This window comes from Chrysemys picta, chromosome 13, assembly GCF_011386835.1.
Source record: "Chrysemys picta bellii isolate R12L10 chromosome 13, ASM1138683v2, whole genome shotgun sequence".
Lineage (NCBI taxonomy): Eukaryota > Metazoa > Chordata > Testudines > Emydidae > Chrysemys > Chrysemys picta.
The window spans coordinates 32,706,957-32,722,530 of record NC_088803.1 but is presented as its reverse complement, the minus strand read 5'-3'; the positions used below and the strand labels follow the sequence as shown (position 1 = coordinate 32,722,530).

At 41.3% G+C, this 15,574-nt stretch overlaps 1 protein-coding gene across 19 annotated transcripts in view; it reads left to right on the top strand.

Annotated features, from left to right (window-relative positions):
• The first annotated feature begins 3,858 nt into the window (after nt 1–3,858).
• ARHGAP40 (Rho GTPase activating protein 40) overlaps nt 3,859–15,574 on the top strand; it is a 73,340-nt gene continuing 61,624 nt past the window's right edge. For 4 of the 19 annotated variants that reach the window (XM_065565839.1, XM_065565843.1, XM_065565842.1 and 1 more), the window contains exon 1: nt 3,865–4,139. Coding sequence is in view for 2 of the 19 variants with exons in the window: in XM_042858282.2 (XP_042714216.2) it covers nt 9,513–9,568 (56 nt within the window). In the remaining 17 variants the exon portion in view is untranslated. Of the gene's footprint in view, nt 4,140–9,438; nt 9,569–15,574 lie in introns of those variants that run through there. The other 15 variants (XM_065565830.1, XM_065565831.1, XM_065565834.1 and 12 more) reach the window with 9 other exon arrangements.

Below are 15,574 nucleotides of genomic sequence, written 5' to 3'. Positions count from 1 at the left end.
CAGTGATCTGATTCAGCTAAAAGGCTACACTTGTGTATACAAACTCCCTTTGATATAACATGTCAGCATGTAAGTTTTAAATGTATTGATAATATAGTTTTTAAAGCTGTTCTAGACTCCAAATAATGGAATATGTGTAAGTCTAAAAATTACAGATACAGGCTCTTCCTTCAAAAATTATTTTGCCCTCTTCACTTACTTGACAAGACCTGAATTCAGGATTCTCCAATTTCCTTGCTGATATTAAAGTCCCCAGCATCTAACTCAGAGCACAGAATGCAGTGCTACCTGTTCTCTAAGTATTTATGATATCATCCACTCCTGCGGGGTCTTGGCATGTCAGTAAAGTAGGAAATATCTTTCAAATGCTATAAAAACCTGTTATAAAGTACATGAATATAAATCTTCTATTGATCTTGCTTTTTGTGTATTGATCCTGCAGTTGGATATCCAGTGACTTCAGTGGGGCTCTTCAGGGGTCTGTCCATGTGGAGTAGCTTGGGGACTGGGGATTTAGAGCAATTCCTTGCTATGTGCCAGGTCTGCTGGGGGAACGTGGGGGGAGAACCAGATGCTCATTGTGGTCTTACACCTTTTATATCCCATTGGAAATGCCATCAGTTTAAATAATGTCTTCACCAGGAAAAATCTCTTTCCCCCTTTTTCCTGCTAGCTACTGTGCACCCTGCTTCTTTCTTTCATCTGGAACTTTGGCTGCCAATTGCTCGAGATCTCTAATGTCCTGACGATTCAGCTGCTGCCATCATCTCTGGTTATCTGCCCAGCTCAGCTTTTCACCCTGCTGAGAGAAAAGGTGGTGAAAATCTTGGATGCCCTGAGACTAGAAATCAGAGGGCTGTCTGCTTCATTCACTGGGAGGAGATATGAGAAAACTGAAGCAAAGTGATGCAGCAATATGCATGGTGGTTCCAAACTGGACAACTACATTGGTGTGCAAATAAAACAAGCGGGGATGTTGCCACTAGCAGTAACCTATTCAATGTCCTTGAGAGCTGTTAGTGTGGAGCAGAGGCATAGGAATTCTCTAATCTCGACTATGTGTTCCTTTGTTTTTTTATTTTCTTTTAATCTACACACAGCATCCACACACACATCATAACTGGCTTCCATGTGGATAATATCAATAGTCCAACTACTGTCAGTTGAGCTGACACCTTTTGCCAGCACCAACCTCATTTCAAACACTTAAGGCAATGAACATCTGTTGATTGTTCAAGCACCATTATGCTCCAATGACAGAAAATAACGGTTCATATTTCAATAGGCGCATTGTTTTTTTGGTCTCTAACTTGTAAGACCCCAAATGTTAGAGATTAGCTGATTTTTCAGTTCTCAGCTCCTGAGAAATGGAACAAATCTACATTAGATTGCTAATGGGTTCACTGCCACACAATATACAGAGACATTGGGCACAAGACTTCTCCATTCCTGCCCAGTGTTCCTGGTGCATTCTTTTTAAGCACTTAGCATCTTGTGTATATGTCAGGTTGTGCCCCAAAGGGGTACATTTGTACTCAGAAATTTAAATTGCCTCTACTAGGTGCAGGGATCGTAGGGCTGATGAAAATGGGGGGAGCCACTAATTTGTGCCCTAAGGGAATACCTGATAGACACATTATAAGCAGAAGGGACACTGACTATTGCAATGAGGTCAATAAGTTCTTGACAAATCTTTAAAAGGACAGCAGATCACAACCACACACAAGCTGTATCATTGTTCAGCAATCAAAGCATTCACAGAGTTTGAAAGAACCTTTGTTTTTTTCTAGAGAAGTTCTGTAAATAAGTTGCTCTGCATAGAAGTACATGAAAGGACTGCAGAATTCTTGTATTAACCTATGCTATTGATGCAGCATGTCTTGAGAGTGTATGTTGTCCTCTCCTAAGACACTTATAAAAAACAGCTATTACATTTCCTGGGACTTCGCTGGTTGCTAAATTCTAAATAAAGCATGTGGCAAACTGCACAAGACTGAATAAATAGTTTATTTAAGAAGAGTTTACTTGCCATTCCTCAGATGGCTGGGGCTAATTAAAGTATCCACACCTGGAAGGTGAATATAGGGCTGGGATGATTCTCCTTTTAGAACACTCTGATGAGGATGAGTAAAAGATTTTGCCTCACAGTTTGACCATGCTAAATCAGTGCAGTCACAGTGGGAAAGTGACTGGAAGAAGGTCTGTTCTCTCTCCTCAGTTCACAGTGGTGTGTATGTACCAATCACTGGCTTGGCAGGTGTCTGACACCACAGTCTCAGGAAGATGGGCCAGTTTAAATATTTAAGATAGGTGCCAGTGGAGTGGAACGGTAGTTACAGCCTGCTACTATTTTTAATGTGAGCTGTAGCTTCTAGGTACAACAGGGGGTTGTCTGAGCTTTCCTGATCTTTAAATGACTGACATTTCCCCCTCCTTGAAGTAGTAAGTGAAACTTACAAAACAGATTAGGAACTCAAATGTACCAATACAGATTTGAGCTCTAACAGTTCACAGAAGACTAAAGCAACATTTATGTCCATTTCATTGGAATTTCACTCTTATTCTTCAGAAGAGCTCAGAACCAATAAATTACTCTTCTGTCTGCTCCAGTGGAACATGAAACAGTAAGAGGTAGAAGGAATGGAAGGAGATATTCCCCTTGTTTCTTCCAACTTTTTTTTTTTGTATTCTTCTATTTCTAACTGGTTCATGTTCCACTGAAGCAGCAGAAAAGTAAGTATTGGTAGTGAGCTCTTCCCTATTGCCAGTATATACCTGAGTCCTGCATGGCCCTAGGTATTTATTTGAACAGTAGCTTCATCTGACCATAGAAATAGGATTAGAACATAGAACCACTCCCTCTCATAGCTGGCTAGCTTTGAAATAATCAGATGAATGGGAGTCCCTCAGACCATGGTATGATTTGCATTGATCTGGTTTTGAACCTTATTGCAGATGCTTTCCCGTAGTAGAAAAAAACATAGATTTAGAGTAGTGGGTTTGCATAGGTCTTTATAATAAAGATCCTAGTGCGCTCACTTTCATTTATCGCATTTTTCAAAATTAATTTGGGTATACACCTCCCCGCTGCAACTTTCGAGTGAGCTGAGCCCCTTTAATGCAGTGCTTCACCATTAGACATCTAATTCCCTTCCCTTATCCCAAGGACTACTGAGCTCCTCCTCCCACAAAACGTTAATTTGCAACAGGAACATATATATATATATATATACACACACACACACATACAGGAGGCAGAGCACTTATCCCATATATTAATTATCTCAGATTGGCATAGGAATGAAGGATAGTTGGTAAGACTGTTTCTCCTAAGTTCCCACGCAACAGTGCAAGTCACGGAAGATAACAAATAACGTCTTTGCACATTGAAGGCTTTTATCCGGCAAACACTGAAACGGGCTTAAGCAGTTGGAGGCTCACCTTGAATATTTCTGCAGTAGCAATCACATATTCAAGGCCTGAGAAACTGCTGGGTGCGAGGTGGCCCCAGCCAGCCCCCAGAAGCAGCAATCAGCAACATCGCCAGGTGGCGGAACCTAAAAAAAGGTTCGTAGTTAGCGAGCTCGCTGTGTTTTAAGATAGCGGAGGGAATTCGTCGCTTTACACCAAGAAGAATTAGTTACTTCTGCAGTAAGGCTAGTTTTGCAGGACCCGATCTCCCTTCAGGTTTCACTAACTTGTGCTTTAAAAAAAAAAAAAAAATCAAAGCAAGGCAACAACCACCCAGCCCCTGTTCCAAGCTGCTTCCCTAGTCTCTCTGAACAAGCCTATTTCCCTAACAGCCAGGAGAAGAAAGGGAGAGCGCTGTGCTTCAAGCAAAGGATAGAGAGCAGCTTTTCCTTGTCCCTACCCAGGCTTCTCCAGACCCTTACTCCTCCCTCCTTTGCATGGGTCGTGCCTTGAGCTCTCTCTGCCTGGCTCCACCCCTTCTCCCTGCAGCCCGGCTCCTTTCAAACCCGCCCAAGCCCCTCCTCTCCTGCCCAGCGCCAGCAATTAGAAACCGGCGGAGGAGCCCAGCCGGACCCGCGGATTCTCACGCCGCTGGTTCTCGCCGAGCCGGGGGTTCGCTCCATCCCTACGCAGGGCTGCGGGCCAGGCTCCCCGCGGAGGCAGAGCAGGTAGGAGGAGGGATCCCTGGAGGAGCGATGCCTTTGTGTCCCCAGCAACTGCTGGTTCCGAAGGGTCCCAGGGAGGGGCGCGCAGCTGCAGGGTCCCTTGGCGGGGCTCGGCCGGGACGATGCGCCCCTCGCCAGGGCATTGCAAGCGAGGTAGGGAGGCTCTGGGCGCCGGGGATTGCTCTCACTGCCCAGGGGACCTAGTGGTGAGAGGTTTGCCGTGTCCCCGTGGCTAGAACGTGACCGAGGGTGGGTGTGGGACCCTCTGGTTGACAGACCCCAGTAATGGTTGGGGGGTTTGCAACACCCGAAAATCCCCAGTGCGAGCCTGCCCCCCCCCAGGGTGACCAGATAGCAAGTGTGAAAAAACGGGACGGGGTGGGGGGTAATAGGCGTCTATATAAGAAAAAAACAAAAACAAAATACCAGGACAGTCCCTATAAAATCAGGACATCTGGTCACTCTACCCCCACCCCATGGTCCAGCCTTGTTCTGCGAAGGGCTGCAACGCTGGCTGGGGACATGGCAATGGTGCGAACAAGTGTGTGTGAAAGACATTTAGGAGTGGGAATGCTTTAGTCCAGCCGTTACAGGCGAGTAAAAAGTTGTGGGAACAGTGGGATAGGGGACACCTTCTGCCCCCCCCCCTTTTTCCTCTCTCCCCTACGCACCAGGATTGCATATTTATAGCATCCGTCTAATCGTACGTGTTAAGGGTGTTGGGTAAGTGGTTGTGTGGTGCAGCTGGACCGTTACACTGCTGCGTGCCCTGGAGATTCAGCGTCTCTTGTCATGTTGGCGAGCGAGCCCTGTTCCTGTTTGCTCTGAAGCCCCCTGGTGTTACCGGAATGTTCTCTTCCCTCGGCCAGCAGGAAGAGCGTTTCCTGGCCTGGGCATGTAGCGTGTGTGCACCCACACGTGTGTTAACAAGGATCCTGCAGTTGGATTCTTGCCCAAAGTCCCTGGCTCACCCACGTGGAGATCCCTTGACTCGGGGTCGTTTGCATGGATCTAATTGCAGCATCTGAGCCTAAGTTAGTGAGCCTTGCTTTGGGTCATGGTAACTTCCAGCAGCTGCAAAAGTGCCACCACAGTGATTTATTTTTAGTGATCTTGGCAAAGCATTTTTATAATGAATAGATGGATAAGTTATTGCTGGTTAACGGGCTCCTGAAATATAAAATTATAGTTGAGTATTAATATCTGCTGCATTGGATTGCTATATTCTGTTTTTTAAGGTTGGCCGGCAAATAAGTTTTTTTGTTTGTTTGTTTTTCCTGGTCACTGAATCAAAGATGTGCAGAAATACCTGAATATAATGATGTGCCACCACCTGGCTCTACTAGAAATAAATGAGGATATTTAGGCTCAGGCTTGGATTTGAAGCTTATTTTCATAAGATTTCTGGCTGCATTCAAACCAGGCCCAGAGATTTGGCCCTTCTGGCCTTGGATTCAGCCAAGAACCAGAACTGTTGGCATGAAGATTCAAATCTGAACCCTTCTCCCTGTGAAACGTCAAGAGTCAGGATATTCTGGCTTTGGCCCATCTGCATTTCCTACTGGAAGTGAAGTATTGTGACTCCATGTTATCAGTTGTGTCCTCTCTCTTTCCAAATATTGCATTTAATTTTTAAATTTTTCCTTCCATGCTAATAACTCCAGTGCCTGCCTCTGCTACTGCCTATAGCTTTCCCAAACAGTTACACTCTGTTGATGCAAGTGTCATGATTCTTTCTAGTTTCACTGCTTCCCACAGGTACCTGAACAGTAGTATGTTGTCATCATTTTACTCTGTTCCTGCATGCAAGAGCTACTTTATAAGCAGAAGCAGAGACACTGCAGCTGTCCGTGTGCAGACTCAGGAACTGATGCAGAAGCTCTTCTGATCTGGAAGGTTATTTCTGCATTCATGGGGAATAGAAACTTTTTTTTAAAATAAAAGCGGCAGACATTTTTGGCTTGAGCTCCGTTACTCAACAGGATATTCAATTAATCTCTGGCAAGTCAGTGGATTGCTTTTAAGCCCTTTGTATTGCTATACGTAGGATGTTCTCCAAACTGAAAAGTTTGAATCTCTGTTCAGTCTACCTTTTTGGGGATCAGTTTGGAGTAAAGGTTAATATATGGTGGTGTATGAGATGAAGGATGCTCCTGAGGCTCAAGCACAGGACTAGGAATCAGGAGACATGGATTGTGTTCCTATATCTACCACAGGTGCTGTGTGTGACCTTGGACAAGTTACTTAAACTCTCTGTGCCTTGGTTTTCTTATCTGCAAAACCACCACTTCATGGGCATATTATGAGGCTTAGTTCATGTTTGTGAAGTGTTTTGGGATTCTCTTCTAGAAGGTACTATTGGTTTTGGGATGAAGAGATCTTTAAAGGTGTCCTTGGAGCTCAGGTAACTGGAAAAATTGGAAAATGGTCTCCTGGATCACTATACTTCTATCAAGGAAGAAATTAAAATGGCCTAATACACAGTGCATTTGTGGGGAGGAGGAGTGTGAACGGATTGTATAAGTAATTTCTGTTTGTTCTTATATAAGCTAAGATGGTATTTTGTATAGGAATATTGTGATCTGAAAATATTACTGACTTACTACCAGTTTTTATATATATATATATATATATATAATAGAGCAGAAGACTCATAAAAGTTAAGAAATCTAGCTGTAGTAGTATCACCTTATAACCCATTGAATTAAGATGGGGGCTGATTAATTATGATTTTCAGAAGTAATTTAGATCCCTTAATTTTTGGCTACTTTACTTAACACTTTTAAGGAACTTGGTTCTCAAACTTCTGAGCATCTGCTTTGTGAAACCAATTCCTTTTAAGGTGTCTCAAGTCTGACACTCAAATCACTGGTCAATTAGAAAATCTTAGGCAGTGCCTTTATTTATGTAAGGATTCTCAGCCTTTGAAAACAAGAGCATGCAATTTATTTTTGTGGTTTGCCTTTTAAAAAAAACCTCAACCCCCTCATACTCTTGTATCCAGTTGGCCTTTTAAGAGGCATAACTTGTTGCTAGATGCATATTCTATTGCCAGTTGTATCTTCCATCATTTGTATCAGTGGAGAACTTCGCTATTCTTTTTCTAACTGACTTTTTCACGTGGTATAGTCCTCAAGGACACCCCAGGGTGCTCATAACTTCTGTGGGTTTTTTTTTATGAAACAACTAGGGCTGTCAAGTGATGAAAAAATTAATCGCGATTAATTGCACTGTTAAATAATATTAGAATAACATTTATTTAAATATTTGTGGATGTTGTCTACATTTTTAAATATATTGATTTCATTTACAACACCGAATATTAAGTGTACAGTGCTCACTTTATATTTATTTTTATTACAAATATTTGCACTGTAAAAAACAAAAGAAATAGTATTTCAAGTCACCTCATACAAATACTATTGTGCTTTTATCATAAAAGTTGAATTTACAAATGTAGAATTATGTAAAAAAAATAACTGCATTCAAAAACAAAACAACGTAAAACTTTAGAGCCTACAAGTCCACTCAGTCCTATTTCTTGTTCAGCCAATTGCTCAGACAAACTTGTTGGTCTACATTTGCAGGAGATAATGCTGCCTGCTTCTAGTTTACAATGTGACCTGAACGTGAGAACAGGCATTCGCATGGCACTGTTGCAGCCGGTGTCGCAAGATATTTACATGCCAAATGTGTTAAAGATTCATATGCCCTTCATGCTTCATCCACCGTTCCAGAGGACATGCATCCATGCTGATGACAGCTTCTGTTAGATAACAATCCAAAGCAGTGCGGACTGAAGTATGTTCATTTTCATAATCTGAGTCGGATGCCACAAGCAGAAGGTTTATTTATTTATTTATTTATGGGTGGTTTGGGTTCTGTAGTTTCTGCATTGAACTATTGCTCTTTTAAGACTTCTGAAAGCATGCTTCATACCTCATCCCTCTCAGATTTTGGTAGGCACGTCAGATCCTTAAACCTTGGGTCAAGTGCTGTAGCTGTCTTTAGAAATCTCACATTGGTACCTTCTTTATGTTTTGTCAAATCTGCAGCGAAAAGGTTCTGAAAATGAACAACATGTGCTGCATCATCATCCAAGACTGCTATAACATGAATGGCAGAATGCGGGTAAAACAGAGCCGGAGACATACAATTCTCCCCCAAGGAGTTAAGTCACAAATTTAATGAACACATTATTTTTTTTAACAAGAGTCATCGGCATGGAAGCATGTCCTCTGGAATAGTGGCCAAAGCATGAAGGGGCATACGAATGTTTAGCATATCTGGCACATAAATACTTTCCAATGCCGGCTACAAAAGTCCAGTGCGAATACTTGTTCTCACTTTCTGGTGACATTGTAAATAAAAAGTGGGCAGCATTATCTCCCGTAAACAAACTTGTTTGTCTTAGCGATTGGCTGAACGAGAAGTAGGACTAAGTGGACTTGTAGGCTCTAAAGTTCTGCATTGTTTTATTCTGAGTGCAGTTATTTTTTTACATAATTCTGTTTTTTTAATTCAACTTTCATGATAGAGATTGCACTATAATACTTGTATGAAGCGAGCTGAAAAATACTATTTCTTTTTATCATTTTTACAGTGCAAATATTTGTAATAAAAATAATATAAAGTGAGCACTGTACACTTTGTATTCTGTGTTGTAATTGATATCAATATATTTGAAAATACAGAAAAAAGTCCAAAATATTTAATAAATTTCAATTGGTATTCTATTGTTTAACAGTGTGCTTAAAACTGCGATTAATCATGATTAATTTTTTAAATCACAATTAATTTTTTTGAGTTAATCGCATGAGTTAACTGCAATTAATCGACAGCCCTAGAAACAACATAATTTCCATTTGAGTTGTGTTGTAATTGTCACTGTGCTATGCATGTGTCTGTATATAGAGTATAACATATATATGATTATTATGCAGAGAAAACCCAAACTTAGCATCCTTGAAGGGCAACTTTGTTTCAACTTATGGTATTTTAGGATCGGAATGAATTCTTTAAAGTTTTTACTAGCTGAGACTAGTGATGTAAACGGTTAACCAAAGTTAACTGTAAACCCCAGCAGCCCCACGTTGGGCCGGCAGGAGCGGCTCCAGCCCCCACTGGGCTGGAGTGGGCCACGGGACCCCAGCCCCAACTGCACCAGCTGGACCCCAGCCGGATTGCCTGCAGCCTCCACCGTGCCAGGACCCTCCAGCTACCTCAGTTAACGATTAACTGGTTAAACAAAATAATTTTAATCATTTAACTGGTTAACTTTTTAAACCGATATTTACATCCCTAGCTGAGACGGCAATTTGTTGAGGCACTTGGTGCCCTCAACTGAAACTGAAGGAGGGTGCATCATCATCAAACATGCATAGTCTACTGAGGATCCTTGCACCATCCGGAGCGACCATTGTTGAAGGAAGGTATAGCTCAGCATTTTACATGCTCAGGTTCAGTCTTGCTCCATTTGATGTTTGTGGTAGTTTTGCCACTGAGTCCAGTGGAAACAATGTTTCTTTGCTTAGCAATATTTTGAAATGCAAGATGGGTTTTCATCTCTTGCTCACAAGTTAATTTTTAGGACCACAAGTCTTCATTAGCATGACAAATGATGCAGGTTACAAGTGTTGCTAAAAGTGTGTGGTTGAGAAAAAATATAAACAAACAAAAAAACAATTCCCAGCCTTTCAGCTATCTGGTATCTGTTGGAGGTAGGTATAACCTACTCAGGCTACGGCTACACAGTACACACTGTGTAATTGAGTATCTGTCTCCTGTGTAACTTGTCATCAGTATCTGTTCCTGATCCTACTGGCAGGGTGTGTATCACAGTTGTTTGCATCCTTATCCTGAAGGAGTTGCAGAATAACTTCAGCTGCAAATGCTCATGGTAACATCTGTGCTTAATGAAAAGCAACCATCATTATTAGGTTCTTTGGAACAGCCCATTTTCAGCTGTAAGTAGAAAAATTACATGCAAGACTTCGTATTATTCACTTTGCCACCAGGAGGTGCAGTGACAGCAGCACAGTTTACACTTCAGTCAGGAAGATTTCTGGCAGTAACACTTTGATTGTAAATCTTATTTTCCAGTTTTTGATGGCTTGGATTAACTGGCTGGAGAAAATTGCAACAGGTTGAAACAGCAGACATGGATTCATGCTGGGAGCAGTCCTTATTTTGGCTAACCTAAAATCATAAATAATTGTTTGGTCTTTGTTAGATGTTTACTGTAAGATGTATTGTGGCTTTTCTGTTTTGGCCAGATATAACTCAGAACAAAAGAATGCAAACATACAAAACCACACTGTTATTCAGATTCACACTTTTTCTTTTTTAATTTTGAGATTGGAAAGGCTTAGTGCATGACCATAAATTCAGTGTATTATGGCTCCAAATGAAACGTAGGTCTCTTATTCAGCAAAGCACATATTTAATAGGGGTGAGATTATCCATGTGCTCATAGTTCAAATGTGTGCTTACGTGGTTGAGTTGAAGTCCTAAAAATATTTTAGTAATTATGTCCTGTATTAGCCAAGTTACCAAAAACACCCTAATAAATCTATATGACCTCACTTTTTAACTGTCTTACTCACTACATTTTTTTTTTTTTTGGTTTTCTATGTTTGAAGAATTCATAGAATTTTTCTAAATAGATATCTTTAAAAAAGAGAAAAGCTGAGATATTTTAACTGGTCTATTTTTTTAAAGTGACATCTGCCTAGGATACTGTTTTCCACATCATAGTATATAAAACCTCTTTCTTCTTAACTCTTTTTTTTTGTAAGGATTTTGTATCCAAATTAACAACCACTTGAGTTGTTCTAATCTGTCAGGAACATAAACATGGTTTTAATTATTTTCTGTAATAGCCTTTATTACGTTAATTTAGTTCTCCCTTTTTACCACCAACATAGCTTAAAAAAGAGAACAAGCTTTGTTAACCTAAAGTTACTTTTCTACTTAACAGAACCATTACAAAGCACAGCGAGACTGCTTGCTAATTAAATCTGAGCAATATGAAGTATGGAAATGATCAATTAAGCTAATGATTAATCTATATATAGTAATATACTTCCTTTACAATTCATAGATGATTTTAGGAATAATGTATGCACTTGGCTTTTGTACTGAATTGTACGTGACTAAAGGCAGGTCATAACTGCATACTTGACAAACTGTAGCTGCAAAGTCCTTGGGGAAGAGCAGGTCCGTGTTGCCTGGAATAATATTAACATGTGAACTTGGAATCTATTGGCAGATCGAATAATAAGTCCTTATAGTTGTTGTTGACTAGTATGAAGATCCTTTCTTTCATTACATTGGCTTTCAGACTGGCAGGGTTATGGTGGATGCTTGTGAAGACAAAGGAAATTAAAAGCTAGCATAGTTTACAGGAAAGTCCAATCCCCAGGGTAGGTTACTCTAAGAGTGTGGAATGTTTTCAATTTTTTTAATCTTCTGAAATTTTGCTCCATCAGCGTAGGAGTTCTTTTCCCTACAAGATAATTGTTTCTATCTGAATAGCATTTCCGTCAGCTATCCAGCACTGGAAGCTTAGGAATCAAGCAATGAGGCAGTTAAACTTAGGTCTGCTTCATGGCAGTGGAGAACACTGTCACTAAAGTAATATTGGGAGACGTACATGTAACACATCTGTGAAGTGTGCTATGCATCCCTCTGTGGCTGACTCACAGAGAAATAGCTACCCTGCTGCTCCTGTTAGTTAATGGATTTAGTGCTTCACCTCCAGTTGGAAAGACCCGTGTTTTGGTGTTGGGGGGATCATTATTCGCACATCAAAAACATTCATGCAACAAGATGACTGCCAACTACAGTACTCAGCGATCTCTTCCCTCTCCCTCTTGACAAAATTCATGTCAAATTCCCCTAATCAAGGGAATTTTAGTTGCAGTGAAAACAACTCTTCTCGTTCTATATGTTACAGGAATTTTTCTAGTTTTGCCCCACGCTGTGCTGTGAAACAATTCCTGTAGTGTGAAAGTCCAGCATGATGGATGGTTTTTTTTTTTTTTGCTCAGAGATGGGAACTGTTCCTGACCTACGTGAACTTTGCACTGAGACAAAGAAGAAATAAAACTTGGGCCATTAATTAACGAGATGGCAATGGCTATTTTCACTTCCCTTCTTGCTCTCATTTCCTCAGTTCATCCTTTGCTTGTTGTCTGTGTATTTCTTATGGAAAAGGCTTCCAGAAACTAATGAGAGAATAATTTCTATAAAACCCTGGAATTTAATGGTGGTATCTTTTCTCTAGATTGGGGGGAATGTACAGCAGTCAGGGGAAGGTCCTCTGTCAGGGTTTCCTCCCCACTCTGAACTCTGGGGACAGATGTGGGGACCCGTATGAAAAAAACCCTAAGCTTATTTCTACCAGCTTAGATGTAAAACTTCCCCAAGGCACAAATTCCTTCCTTGCCCTTGGTATCACTGCCACCACCAAGTGATTTAAACAAACATTCAGGGAGGGCCACTTGGAGCCCTACCTCCCGCAAAATATCCCCCCAAGTCCCTACACCCCTTTCTTGGGGAGGCTTGAGAATAATATCCTCTCCAATTGGTTACAAAGTGAGCACAGATCAACCCCCCTGGGTCTTTAAGACACTGAAAAACAATCAGGTTCTTAAAAGAAGATTATTTAAAATAAATAAATAAAAGAATCATCTCTGTAAAATCAGGATAGAAAATAACTTTACAGGGTAACAAAAAGATTCAAAACACAGAGGATTTCCCCTCTAGGCAAAACTTTAAAGTTACAAAAACAGGGATAAACCTCCCTCTTAACACAGGGAAAATTCACAATCTACAACAAAAGATAACCTAACACATTTCCTTGCTATTACTTACTATTTCTGTAATATTAGATGCTTAGTTCAGAGATGTATTTTCCCTGCCCTGGTTCCTCCTGACCCGGAGAGAACAACGGAACCCAAAACAAAAACCTTCCCCACAGATTTGAAAGTATCTTCTCCCCTTATTGGTCCTTTTGGTCAGGTGCCAACCAGGTTATCTGAGCTTCTTAACACTTTACAGGTAAAGGAGGGATTTTATGCTACCCTTAGCTGTATGTTTAAAAGACAGGAAACAAAGGGTAGGAATAAACCGTCCGTTTTCACAATGGAGAGAGGTGAACAGCAGGGTACCCCAGTGATCTGTACTAGGACCCGAGTTGTTCAACATATTCATAAATTATCTGGAAAAGGGGGCGACCAGTGAAGTGCCAAAGTTTGCAAATGATACAAAATCATTCAAGATAGTTATATCCTAAACTGACTGTGTAGAATTACAGAGGGAATCTCACAAAACTGGGTGAGTGAGCAACAAAGTGGCAGATGAAATTTCAACATTTGATAAATGCATATTGGGGAAAAATAATCCCAACTATGCATATATAATGCTGGATTCTAAATTAACCGTTACCACTCAAGAAAAATCTTGGAGTCATTGCAGATAGTTCTCTGAAAACTTCAGCTCAATCTGAAGCAGCAGTGAAAAAGACTATTAGGAATGGGATAGAAAATAAGACTGAAATATAATAACGTCATTATATAAATCCATGGAGTGCCTTGAATAGTGTCCAGTCCAGTTCTGGTCATCACATCTCAAAAAGGATATAGTGGAACTGGAAAAGGTTCAGAGAAGGGCAACAAAGAATATCAAGGGTGTGGAGCAGCTTCCATACAGGAAGAGACTGAAAAGATTAGGCCTGTTCATCTTAGAAAAGACAAAATTAAAGGGGAATATGATAGAGATCTATACAATCATGAATAGTGTGCTTGAACAGATAAGTGTTATTTACCCAATCCTACAACATAAAAACTGGGGTCACCCGATGAAATGAATAGCCAGCAGATAAACACAAACAAGAGGAAATACTTTTTCACACAACGCACAATTAATCTGTGGAACTCATTGTCCTGGGATGTTATGATGGCCAAAAATATAACTGGGTTCAAAATAGAATTAGGTAATTTCATGGAGGACAGGTCCATCAACAGCTATTAGACAGGATGGTCAGGGATGTAATCCCATGCTCCGGACAACACTAAACCTCTGACTACCAGAAACTGGGAGTAGAAGATGGGTGGATATCTCCAAAATTGCCCTCTTCTGTACACCCCCTCCACCACCCAAAGCTCTGGTACAGGCCACTCTCAGAGGCAGCTTACTGGGCTAAACTGACCATTGGCTATACGGCAACCACGGCCAATGGGAGCTGCAGGGACGGCACCTGTGGACAGGGCAGCGCGCAGAGCTGCCTAGCTGTGCCTCCGCGTAGGAGCCGGAGGGGGTATGTGCCGCTGCTGCTGGGAGCTGCTTGAGGTAAGTGCCACCCGGAGCCTGCACCCCGGCCCGACCCCCTGCCCCAGCCCTGATCCCCCTCCTGCTGCACCCTGAACTTCTCACTTCTGGCCCCACCCCAGAGCCTGCACCCCCAGCCGGAGCCCTCACCCCCTCCTGCACCCCAACCCCCAATTTCGTGAGCATTCATGGCCCGCCGTACAATTTCCATACCCAGATGTGGCCCTCTGGCCAAAAAGTTTGCCTGCTCCTGCAATATATCATTAATTTATCAATTTATTTTAAAACCTCTCCTACTGACACATCAGTATGGGGCAATACTTCAGATTTGTTACCCACATCAGAGCTAGTCTTTTTGGGCACCTCCCTCACCTCCTCTGCAGTGAAGACTGATGCAGAGAATTCATTTAGCTTCTCTGCAACGACCTTGTCTTGGTTGAGTGCTCCTTTAGCACCTTTATTGTTGACTGGCCCCAGTGTCTGTTTGGCAAGGTTCTTACTTCTGATGTATTTTAAAAAATTCTTCCTGTTAGTTTTTGTTTGCTTAGCAAGTTCCTTCTCTAATTCTTTCTTGGCCTGCCTGCTTATACTTAACCTGTTAGAGTTTGTTGTTGTTCTCGGTAGACGTTGACTTAATGGCCTACATTACTCTACTGTTTAGCCATGGTGGCATTCTTTTGTTCCTGTTGTTTTCTTTTCTGATTTGGGATATCTGAGCCTTTATTCTGGTGTTTTTAAATAGTCCCCATTCTGCTTGCAGGCATGTAACTCTTGTGACAGGCCCTTTTAATTTCTGTCTATAAAGCCTTGTAATTTTTGTGTAGTTCCCCTTTTTAAAGAAAATTGTTACTTTGGTGTGTATGTGTTTTAGTATTATTCCTCCCTCCAAGAATGTTAAATTTAATAACATTAGAGTCATTATTACCAAGCGAGTCAGCTATAGTTACCTCTTGGTCCAGATCCTGTGCTCCACTTAGGACTAAATCAGGAATTGCGTCTCCCTTTGTGTGTTCCAGGACTAGCTGTTCCAAGAAGCAGTCATTTATGGTGTCTAGAAATTTTATCTCTGCATCACACCCTGAGGTGACACATCAGTCAATATGAGG